The following is a 13,033-nucleotide window of genomic DNA, read 5'->3' on the forward strand; positions in this document are numbered from 1 at the left end:
CACAACATGGAATGCAGTAAGTTTGTGAAAGATCTCTATTTTTAAAACAATGTTTATAAAATGCCCAGGAAATTGGCAATGGACATACGAAACTTTTAACAAGCGCTTTTTAGTGTTTTAGTTGTCACTGCTGCCTGCCACAGTTGGTACACAGTTTAGGGGCCTCCTGCTGCTGAGATCAGGACCCTGATTAAGCCGTGTGCAGTGCTGCTACTTCTCTGCAGCTAAGGATTCAATTTCAAAGCCAATAGCAGCGTTGCACACTTAATCAGCAATGCTTCTTTCATATCATTGCAACCAACAGTCTGCTTTCTCAGTTAGTAGCAGTCTAACCAGAGTCAAACAGTGTTGCGACTTGGGGCAGCACAGTGGCAGAGTTAAGCCCCTGTCCGACTTTCCCGAGTTACTCACAAATTCTCCCGAGTTTTCCCCTTGATTCAAACTTGGAGAATGTCCGTAACGAGTCTGTAGGAGTCCGTAGATATTTCGTAGCGGCTCGTAATGCCAGCTGTAGGTACTCGGGGCATCAGGTAAGTCGGGACGTTTTCTTCAACATGTTGAAAAATGTCCACGAGTAAAAAAAATAGCTCCGAGTACCTACGGCTGGCATCTCCGAGTTTGAATCAAGGGGAAAACTCGGGAGAATTCATGAGTAACTCGGGAAAGTGGGACAGGGGCTTTACTGCCTTACAGCACCAGAGACCCAGGTTCGATCCTGACTAAGGGTGCTGTCTATATGGAGTTTGTACGTTCTCCATGTGACTGCATGGGTTTTAGACAATAGAGAATAGGTGCAGGAGTTGGCCATTCGGCCCTTCGAGCCAACATCACAGGTGCTCCAGTTTCCTTCCACTCTCAAACGACAGGTTTGTAGGGTAATTGGCTTTGGTAAAAATGTTAAATTGTCCCAAGTACGTAGGACAGTGCTAGTGTACAGGGGTGATCGCTGGTGGGAACGGACGTGGTGGGCCGAAGGGCCTGTTTAGTGATTTCAGATAAAAATTTCCAATACCCATCCACAATTTTTAAAGATGGCAGTCCATATCAAAGTCAGGAATGGGGTGTGAATTGGAGATGAACCTGGGGATTGTGATGTGCTAATGGACCTACTGGATTCAAACCTGTTGATTGTAGAGGTTGAGAACTTGGACATGGGTGTTTGTGTAAATACAGCACTCGGTAGTGAAGCAGAAGGTCTCCAAACATCCAGGTTATTTTCCTGTTTGTTTTTTTGTTTTTAATTGTAATATTCCATTGTTTCATATCCTGTATTTTAAATTGCATAGATCATGGTGTACAGTTAAAATAATGAGATGAAGCAAAAATTAATAAATCTTTTTTCACAAAGAAAAATCAGATATGTCCCTGTGTTTTCTTGCCTTTTTTTTCAAGCATGATTTCATCAAACCCTTAGGCTAATTTATACTGGAAAGATTACATTAATTTTGCAATTAAATAACTCTATATTGGCCAGATTCTGATTATGCTTATGATTTTTATAATTTATCATCCAATAAGATGGTTTTCTGATGCCCCAGGTTTTTGAAGAACGTGAGTAGCAGTGTCCATTTGGTCACGTGTGAAATGTGTGATTTAAAAGCAGAGTAATCATTTTTATATTGTTTATATTTTGTGTTTCAGCTTTCCATTGAAATACTTAATAATGAATGGAACTTAAAATCATGAAATAAAAATCTAGTTTGCTCACCTATTTTAGCGATGTCTCATTCTGTAGTCCCTCCCATTGTCTAAGGTTGTCAACGCTATAACGCTAGCACTATAATGGGTTTTTTTTTTTGCACAGCTCAAATTTTTTTTAAAAATGCAAACAACACGATTATAATGACCCTGGCGTGAACTACGGGCATCGTGGTGGGTTAGGTGCTGACATTTTGTAATGGAGCTTAGAAATCAGTAAGTGTCCCATATATCTTATGAATATTTTTTTTTCTTATTTTATTTTCAAACTTTGAAAGTATTAAAATTTGGTTGATTTTGATCGCAAATTATCTCAAAAGGATCACCGGTAGGCCCAGCTTTAATCCTGTGGTATTTCATTAGGATTTAATAGCTTTTAAATTTGACCACCCATGTCACAGGTTGGTTCCATTATTTACAGAAACCCCCATATGTAATGTGGCACATCTTGTGGAACAGCCATAAAATGACCAGCTTACCTTCATCTTCACAGCCATAACATTTATGCAATTGACCACTAGTTTCTAGTCAGTGGTAGTCTCAGAATGTTGAAAGGGTGGGACAGAGTCATTGTAACATCCCCAAATGTCAAGGGTGCAGTCAACTCTCTTGTTGAAGATGCTGTGTGCCTAACAATTGTCAATGCATCAATGTTATTGACTAATTATTACTCCAGACACTGTTACATGTAGGCATCAACTAATTGACTAGTTTAGTTTAGAGATACTGCATGGAAATAGGCCCTTCAGCCTACCGAGTTCACACCAACCAGTGATCCCCACACATTAACACAAGCCTACACGCACTAGGGACAATGTACACATACCCAAGCCAATGAACCTACACGTTGTCTTTTGAGTGTGGGAGGAAACCAAAGATCTCGGAGAAAACCCTTGTGGGCAAGAGAACTTACAAATTGCGTAAAGACAGTATCTGTAGTCGGGATCGAACCCGGGTCTGTAGCGCGGCAGGACCTGTAAGGCAGCAACTGTACTGCTGCGTCATCATGCTGCCCTATCTCAGATTATCTGAGGAATTACAATCAAAGCTGAATACTATACAACCCATTCATGAAACTCATTCCATTTTTAGAGGTGGATGTTGAAGACTGTCTGATATTATTTGAAGAGCGGGGATGTTCTCTCCCCCCCCCCCCCCCCCCCCCCCCCAACAGAAACTGCCAAAACGCCAGATGAAATGCTCATCTCTCTCGTTTTTAGTAGCTTCTTGTTTCCTGCCATGTGAGTTCCACGTCAAAAATAACTTCTTGGCCCTAAGATGGCATAAAATTTAATGAGTTCCTTCTAGCTAACTAATATTATGCATCTCTTACGCTCTAATACCACAGACCTTCAATGTGAAATCCAAATCCTGCCAACACAAATGTCATGTTTATTTTATGGTTAACAAAGGTTGCTGTGCTGTAAATTCTTACAAAACCGCACCACGAGCCGACGACACACAAACCACACGAAACAAACATATTCTGTCGAGCAATTTACACTAAAATCCGAAATTTAAAGAACATTCATCGTCTACTGTACAGGCAACGGATGAAATAAAAGATCGGACTGGACGCTTAATGCGAAATAAACATTTCACAACAAGTTTACCTCCACACAAATATTCACCGCACAGTACAGTACAATTCATTTAAATCATCAACCACTGTAATATATCTGTATTCTGACTCTGGTATCCAAGTCAATATATTTTCAAATACAAGTAAATCTTTAAATAAAGGGATTTTTACACCAAGTGTTTCACAACAGAATACCTCAAGTAACCGCGGCTGCAGGTGATCACCACTTCAGAAGAATTACAGCAGCCATTAAGCTTGCTATCATTCTCCATGATGAAGTATTGTTAAAAATAATCTAATTCCTTCTGTTGGTTGAAAGATGAATATTGGGGCAGATGCTCCTGCTCAGTATAAAGCCTGTGTTTTTTTTTTAAAACCGATGTCGAATTTTAATGGGAATGTTACAGCAAAGTTGTGCAATTTCTGGTTAGGAAGTGAACCGACAAGCTTTGAATTCAGGAGTTACGAGCACCATTCGCCAAACCACCATTGTCAATGTAGTCCAGGTCCGGGTTGACGGAAAACAACGCCTGCATAGGACTGTATGGTACCCTGCAAGAATTACACCTCCACAGATTTGAACCTATCTTTTCAGATCATTTTCTATGCACAATGAATCAAATACAGACCAGAAGAAACACTCTGTAACACTCAGGCAATCCTACCTCTTTGGCAATGGTCACTCGTCCAGCATCTGTGGTTAAACTGATCGTTGAAGACGGTCTGGGCACATTTGGTGTTTCCTTGCAGTGTGCCTGGGCACACATTACCACACTCTCTGTCATCCTTATTGGACTTGATATAATTGTCCTCCACTGAGTCGAGAATCTTTGACCAGTCAAGGGTGGACAGATAGCAAAGCTCTGGGTTTTTTTCAATTCGTACAGCGCCCCGGGTGATGTTCACTAAGTTGTACAGGCCTATTTCTTTGAAGTGCAGCATCTCAAAGATGACCAGCGCATAGTTGAAGAAGAGGCGTGTGCCACGAATCACAGTCAAGTTTGGGAAGAGATCCTTCAAGCTTTCTAGGCCGTAGACACGAAACAGAAGTAAGTAATCAGTTATCATCGTAAGTTCAGGAAAGCTCAGTCCACGGAAATCGTCAGGTTTTGAGCCAAACAACAGCAGGATCTGCAGATTCCCCTCGATGACAGTGCAGTTCCTTAGCTGCTCCAAGTGTGTGATGTTGTTTCGAATATCTAGGCTTTGACAAACTAAGAGGAAAAAAAGGGAAAAGTTAACATTTAGTGCATTACAAAATTAATCTCAGCATAAGATTCCCAGTTACAATCTTTAACGACTCACATTAACTATAACGTTCTAATTCCTTTGAGGACGTTAAGGAAATGTTCCCATAGAGGCTTACATGGGAATTGTAATTTAGAATTAAGGCAACAAAGGACTGTGTTTACTAACAGATGGTAAAACAGGCCTAATGCACCACTTGTAATGCAAAAACTATTCATTGCAAAATTACATTTGTGCATCCTGGTCGGATTCCCTGTCAAAATAGGTTACTCCCATAAAACATCAAAACTAAATGAAAAATAAAATGTACTGTTAACCATACCATCAACAGCGCCTGTTACAACAGCAATGTCAAAGAAAAGTTGATATTGTAACATGTGGGCTTGTTAAAACAGATAACCAAAGAGTTTGGCCAAAACAGTTTTATTGACTGCTTTAATTCCTGGGTTTGTAATGCACAAAGAGCCCTTGCAGCATGATAGAGTTGAAGAGGGAACAGAGTGAGGTGTCAAAACAGGCCAGTGAGCACACATTTAATGAAAGAAAGGTTCAAATTAGGATTCAGAAAGCAGAGTTTTAGATTAGACGATTGGCCAGCTGTTAGAATACTTATGACCAGGAAGTTCTGAAATATCAATTTAAAAAAATCATAAAAAGCACATGAAAGGCTTCAACATCAACATTTTCTATTGAGAGGAATAAATAGGGTAGATATACAGTCTTTTACCCAGAGTGGGGGAATCAAGACCCAGAGGTTTAAAGTAAGAGAAGAAAGATTTAATAGGAGTCTGATGGGCAACTTTTTCACACAGGGTGGTGGGCATATGGAATGAAGAGTTGAGGCAGAAACTATAGCAACATTTAAGACATTTGGACAGATACATGGACAGGAAAGGGATTACAGGGATATGGGCCAAATGCAGGCAGGTGGGACTAGTGTAGATGGGACATCTTGGTCGGCATGGACAAGTTGGGCCGAAGGGCCTGTTGTGTCTCTATGACTCTCTTTGACTCTATTCTGCTAAATTAAAACCGCTCCCTCCACGATCTGCAGCAGGAAGAGCAGTTTGAAACTTGAATCAAACTATCCAGCACACTTGTAAACTAACTTTTACCTACATTTTCTGTAACTGTTTCCCACTACACAAGCAAGCACTAATAAATATGTTATGTCAAAATTCAAAGGATTTCTGGAATCTAAAATAAATACAGAAAATGTGGAAACATTTCTGAGGGAGGAAACAGGAGTGGAAAATGTCAGGTGGGAATTAGATTACATTTTTCAGAAGTTGCGTCAGCCGGATTTACAATTTCCTGAACCATTTCTCCAATGTACCACAGATTCTAACCTGTCAAAATCAGAAAGTCCCTCAGCTTTCAAGATTACCACTTGATTTTCACTCAACATCTGTTGAACTTATTTCTGACAAAACCCAGAGCAAAAATAATCATTTCAAAGTTATGTTCCCGCAACCTACTAAATAACATCACCTCATATAAGCTTTAATGAAGCCCTTCACTCCTGCCACACAGAAGAACTAACTTGCGTGGAACTGAAAATAACAATGTCAATTTAACGTAAAGTTTCCAGTCTGATGCTCGGTGGATGGCTCAATTGTGATCATGTATTGTCTTTCCGCTGACTGGTTAGCACGCAACAATAGCTATTCACTGCACCTCGGGACACATGACACTAAACTGAACTTAAATTTACTACCACAACTTGGGGACCAGGCCGTCTATTTTCTGTCAACTTTATAAAACACAAAAGCTAGGTGTGGGTCATTTGGCCCTTCAGCCTGCTCTGGTATTCATCAGGATCATGGCTGATCTCTACTTCAGCAGTAGATTTCTGAACTACCCCCTAATCCTTGATTCCTTTTATACTCAAAACCTATTGTGCTATCAGTCTGAGGAAGGGTCCTGACCTGAAACATCACCTATCCATGTTCTCCAGAGTTGCTGCCAGACCTGCTAAGTTATTCCACCACTTTGTGCCTTTTTTAGTAAGTAAGCATCTGCAGTTTGTTTAACCTATTGCGCTCTGTTTTGAATGAACTCAATGATCAACCATGACCCTCTGGCACTGAGAAATCAATCAAAAAAATTAGAGCTCCCTGTGTGAACCGCGTCTCATTCCTATATGGTCTATTTCTTGCTGTAAGATTGCGATGCCTGACACATCCTCCTTGTAAACAGCGTGTGGTCCTGTAAGAATTCTGTAGGTTTCAATGAGATCTCTCATTCTTCTGAACTTGAGTTTAAACCCAAGGGAGCCCAAGTCAACAATCCCATATTACGTGGCAGACCATCATCCCTGGAACCAGTCTAACGCATATTCCCAGAACCCCCTCTGTGACAAGCGTTCCTATTAATTGTTGGATAAGGAGACCGAAACTGTACGCAATACTCCAGGTCCAGGTCCTTATATAACTGAAGGCACTGGGGTTTGGTTGAATAGAGCTAGAAGCTCTCTAAGACATTAGCCAAATAATTCAATTCAACAATGTGTTTAAGAAGGAACTGCAGATGCTGGAAAATTGAAGGTACACAAAGAAGGATTTTGGCCCAAAACGTTGCCTATTTCCTTCGCTCCATAGATGCTGCTGCACCCGCTGAGTTTCTCCAGCATTTTTGTGTAAATTCAATTCAACAAAATAGGTGATTAACGAGTCACTTATCTCACAGCCAGGTCTGGTAATTTCTTTCAATGCAAAACTAATTCTTGCATTTGCCTGCTGAACAAAGTTCTAAAGTTCAGAAGTAGTTCAAATATCATCATCTATTAAGTCAATCAAAAGCCAGGATAGATCATTAACACGCTTATGTCATAGATATACTCAGGTCACCAGTCAGACTGGTCTATGTGCGTCAAGCTAAACGGCAGATGCCCATTGATAAGTGACCTCATCATCAGCCCAATGAGCTGTGACAGGCTCAAACAAGTACATTTGTATTGGCTTATTTTAAATTTGTTTACCTAAAGATTACATGGATAGCGTAGAACAGATGCCTACGTCTTTTATTCTAGCTTTCAAATCATTATGAAGGATAAATGCAAAGGGGCACTGGAAGCAGGGAAGATATTCCGTTAGCAAATGCGGTGACTCGATTGAACTTGTGGTGGAGCAAGGCAGATTATGAAACTCACAATTTTATTAGGTACTTTGTCTTGAAACCTCTCCTGGCTCTCAATGTAGACTGTTCTTGTTCCCATACAAACAGTCCACCTGCAAACTCCCACCCACATAAAACTGAGATTTTTTAAATGGCAAGCTTGGTTGCAGAATTTTGAAAAGACATAAAAGTCTTGGATTCATAAAATACATTTCTCAACCTCAATTCTTTCCAAAGAGCTTTACAACCAAAGTAGTATTTCGTAATTACAGTCGCAATGGAATGTAAGAACCACATGAATCTGCAGAATGCAAGCTTCCACAAACAGCAGCTTTGTTTTAGAAAAAGGGTTGTCAACTGGATATTCTGGTCAAGTCAATGAAGCTAATGCTACTACACTTCAAAATAGTGACAAGGAATTTTTCACCTTCACCCGAGAAAGAAGTCACGGGAGATTGACACAAACATCAACATATCAAATGAACATGAACGTTGATATCTCCAATTTTCAGAATTTCTCTAATTTTAACCCCTGCCTTCCCTCTCTCACACCCCCTCATCACCCTATCAGTTTCACTGTTGGTTTCCTTGTCTCCCTTTGTTATCAACTCTTCCCAAGCCAACAGTGGGCCATTATGGGCTCCATCCTTCCTTGGACTTCTGTTGCCAGACCTCCTTTGTTCTGTTCTTCTTACCTCCAGGTCCCCCCCCCCCCACACACTTTCAGTCTGAAGAAGAGTCCCGAACTGAAATGCCACCCATCCCTTTTCTCCAGAGATGCTGCATGACGCTTTGTGTCTATCTTCTGTATACACCAGCATCTGCAGTTCCTTTCGACATAAAGTAGTCACTGGCCCAGGTTAGCATTTCCATTTACAAGTCTTTTACAGGTGACCCCACTTTGCAGGGGGATTGCGTTCTTCGAAAACGGGACACATACAATTATCCGTAGCACGTAGCCAAGTCACTTGCGCACGAGTCAAGAAATACAAGTTGAGAAATGATCAGGTTTGTATTGATTTATTTACTTCAACGCCAATTTATTATGAGTGAATTGTTCCTCTCAAATCTTTTGTTTGTCAAATTTTTGAAAGGCGATTTATAAATACCTCCAGGACTAATTTCTGTAACCCAATTTTACAGTTGTTCTGTATCAATAATCCAAATTTTTACTTAATACTCTGGAGTGGAATTCAAACGCACAAACGTGTAACTCGGAGACGAGTGAACTCAATCAACTTCACTTGGTTACAAAGTGATATTACCACAGAATAGACGGGGTTAGGGGGGGGGGGGGGGGGGGGGGGGGGGGGGGGGGGGGGGGAGGGGAGTTGGCATCTTCTAAGCTACCATATATTACCTGGGGTAAAACATAGGTCTTTACCCTACAATCTTAACTTAGCTATGCCAGACGTGAGCATTTAACAGGGAAACGCTATCATATATCATGGAAAGGTTCCACTCCTCTGCACCAATGCTCCCTAAATAGGCTCAAAGTTTACACATAGGAAAAAGGAACGCTCAAAGTTTCTCAAAAACACAAAAAAAGCTACACTAATTAACTCTGGTATTTACTTTAGTTTCCACGGCATGAAATTCATTTAAGATTAAACATCTTTGTAAAAGAAATTGCTGCGTAACCGCTTGTTAGACTTTGACTCATTTGCTCTTCAGCCAACGCAGTTCAGATAAAATCTCACAAATTCTGCCAACAAAGCTTTATCTTCAGTAGACACATCAGTACTGACAAAACAATTCAACTTTATTTTTACTTTCAGTACCATGGGAGCAGTGTCTGTGCCATTTGATCTATTTAATAGGACAGAGATTAACAAGTGCATAGAACAACACAGGGAATTCTTCTCATCAATTTGTCTGACAATATTTCCAATATCCAAATCATAGTTTTAGCTTGGAGAGATACTGTGTAGAAACAGACCCACCGTGTCCACGCTGACCAGCAGTTACTCATACGCTAATTCTACATGATCCCACTTTCACATCCTACGCCCTAGGGACAATTTAGAGGCCAATTAACCTACAAACCTGTAGGAAGGAACTGCGGATGCTGGTTTAAACCGAAGATAGACACAAAATGCTGGAGTAACTGAGTGCAACAGGCAGCATCTCTGGAGGGAAGGAATGGAGAAGGGTCTCGACCCGAAACGTCACCCATTCCTACTCTCCGGAGATGCTGCCTGTCCCGCTCAGTTACTCCAGCGTTTTGTGCAAAACTATAAACCTCAATGTCTTTGGAACGTGGGAGGAAACCAGAGCACCCAGAGCAAACACACGTGTCACTGGGGAAATGTACAAACTCCGCTCAGTCAGTATCAAAACCAGGTCTCTGGCGCTGTGAGACAGCAGCTCTACCGCTAGACCAGAGTGTCGCAGCCTCACATACATCGACAAGGCAAAGCGTAGACTCGGTGCCCATTTCACTGAACACTTGCACTTGGACAGCGAAGTCCTAATGGATCTCATTTTTGCTAACTCCCTTTCCCAGTTCCACACTGACCTTTCTGCCCTGGGTCTCCTCCATTGCCAGAGTAAGGCAATAAGCAAAGTGGAGGAACAGCATCTCACATTCCGCTTGGGTAGTTGACACATTTATATACTCACTTGGGCATGAACACTGAATTCTCCAATTTTAATTTACCTCTAATTATTCCCTGCACCCCCTCCATCTCGGCCCAACCTGGGCTCCCACCTATTATTCCCCTTCAATATACCCCTCGCCTGTGCCGACCCATCACCAGCCCCCTCCTGTACTGCCTCCTCCTTTATCAAGCTTTAAACTTTAAAGTTAGTCACCTAACCATGTTCTCCAGAAATACTGCCAGACCTGATGAGATACTCCAACACTTTGTGCACCAGCCATCATCTGCAGTTCTTCGCTTCTACATAAAACACGGAGATTTTAAACTGGAGGAGATGATTATAAACCAAAATTTCAAACCAGCTTAAAGTTACAGTACCCTCCATAATGTTTGGGACCTATCATTTATTTATTTGCCTCTGTACTCCGCAATTTGAGATTTGTAAAAGAAAAAAAAAATCACATGTGGTTAAAGTGCACATTGTCAGATTTTATTAAAGGCCATTTTTATACATTTTGGTTTCACCGCGTAGAAATTACAGCTGTGTTTATACATAGTCCCCCCCATTTCAGGGCACCATAATGTTTGGGACACATGGCCTCATAGGCGTTTGCAATTGCTCAGGTGTGTTTAATTGCCTCCTTAACGCAGGTATAAGTGAGCTCTCAGCGCCTAGTCTTTCCTCCAGTCTTTCCATCACCTTTGGAAACTTTTATTGCTGTTTATCAACATGAGGACCAAAGTTGTGCCAATGAAAGTCAAAGAAGCCATTATGAGACTGAGAAACAAGAATAAAACTGTTATAGACATCAGCCAAACCTTAGGCTTACCAAAAATGAAACATCATAAAAAAGAGAGCATTGGTGATCTTATTAATCGTAAAAGGACTGGCAGGCCAAGGAAGACCTCCACAGCTGATGACAGAAGAATTCTCTCTATAAGGAAAAATCCCCAAACACCTGTCCAACAGATCAGAAACACTCTTCAGGTGTAGATTTGTCAATGACCACTGTCCGCAGAGGACTTCATGAACAGAAATACAGAGGCTACACTGCAAGATGCAAACCACTAGTTAGCCACAAAAATAGGATGGCCAGGTTAGTTTGCCAAGAAGTACTTAAAAGAGCAACCACAGTTCTGGAACAATTGCCTTCCGACAATGTGCACTTTAACCGCATGTGATTTTTTTTTTCTCTATTACAAATCTCAAATTGTGGAGTACAGAGGCAAATAAATAAATGATGGGTCTTTGTCCCAAACATTATGGAGGGCACGGTATATGGCACATCATTGCAATCTGAAACTCTCCGCATGCCAATGAATTATACTGTGAAGTGCAGCAACTCTCATGCAAATAAATTTGTCAGCCAAGTTCTGATCCAAAAGCAAGATGAATGACCAGTTAATCTGTTCTGCAAGAGGAAAAATATGCTCAGTTGAGCCACACAAACCTGGAGGAACAAGGGTTTCATTCTCAGCTTGGTTCAAGTTGACTGATACCAGCCAGGGCTTCCTGTTGCCAGTAAGTCCCGGTGAAAAAATGCACACATGCACAAGCATCAACAACCACTTACATTTATATAGTGCTTTAAATGTAGTAAAAGAGTCCCAAGGCACTTCACGTGTATTATCACACAGTATCTGGCACCATGCCACCTAACGATATAACTGAAGAATATTTTAATAGGCAGCCAAAGGAGGAAAAAGAGGAAAGGAGGAGGAGGTTCAGATGGAAATTTGGATCTTAGGGCTAAACAGATGAAGGTTTTGCTACACTTCTTCCAATTCTATTGAAAAGATACTGACCAGACCGATTCCTGGGATGTCAGGACTTTCATATGAGGAAAGACTGGATAGACTCGGTTTGTACTCGCTAGAATTTAGAAGATTGAGGGGGGGTCTTATAGAAACTTACAAAATTCTTAAGGGGTTGGACAGGCTAGATGCAGGAAGATTGTTCCCGATGTTGGGGAAGTCCAGAATAAGGGGTCACAGTTTAAGGATAAGGGGGAAATCTTTTAGGACCGAGATGAGGAAAGCTTTTTTCACACAAAGAATGGTGAATCTGTGGAATTCTCTGCCGCAGGTAGTTGAGGCCAGTTCATTGGCTATATTTAAGAGGGAGTTAGTTGTGGCCCTTGTGGCTAAAGAGATCAGAGGGTATGGAGGGAAGGCAGGTACAGGATACCGAGTTGGACGATTAGCCATGATCATATCGAATGGCGGTGCAGGCTCAAAGGGCCAAATGGCCTACTCCTGCACCTATTTTCTATGTTTCTATGTCTATTAACATTATTTCCCTCTCACAAATGCTGCCTGACCCAAGTATTCCAGATATTTTCTTGCTTTGTTTCAGTTTAGCAGTATTCTGCCCATTGATTAGTTTAGTTCAGTTTAGAGATACAACATAGAATCAGGCCCTTTGGTTCACCGAATCCACAACAATCATTTATCACCCGTACACGAGTTCTATTTTATCCCACTTTCACATCCTACACACTGGGGGCAATTTTTAGAGGCCAATTAATGTGCAAACTTGCACGTCTTCGGAATGTGGGAGGAAACGTGAGCACCCGGAGGTCACAGGGAAATCAGAGTACTCGGAAGTCACAGGGAGTAATGGTAGGTTTTAATCTGATGAGATAACAGAGTCTTGTACAAACTCTGCACAGACAGCACCAAGGTGAGGTACGAACACGGGTCTCTGGCGCTGTGAGATTGCAGCTCTACTGTTGTGCCCCCCTGATTTTAAAGGCAATGACTGCAGCTGCTAGAATACTGAAATTTT

At 41.3% G+C, this 13,033-nt stretch overlaps 1 protein-coding gene across 2 annotated transcripts in view; it reads right to left on the minus strand.

The window, feature by feature from the left end:
- Positions 1-13,033, minus strand: part of LOC129711102 (insulin receptor-like) — a 196,915-nt gene that overhangs the window by 154,695 nt on the left and 29,187 nt on the right. For both annotated transcript variants that reach the window (XM_055658498.1, XM_055658499.1), the window contains exon 2: positions 3,946-4,494. In XM_055658498.1, the coding sequence (XP_055514473.1) occupies positions 3,946-4,494 (549 nt within the window). The remainder of the gene's footprint in view (positions 1-3,945; positions 4,495-13,033) is intronic.

The sequence above is a fragment of the Leucoraja erinacea genome, chromosome 29 (assembly GCF_028641065.1).
Source record: "Leucoraja erinacea ecotype New England chromosome 29, Leri_hhj_1, whole genome shotgun sequence".
Lineage (NCBI taxonomy): Eukaryota > Metazoa > Chordata > Chondrichthyes > Rajiformes > Rajidae > Leucoraja > Leucoraja erinaceus.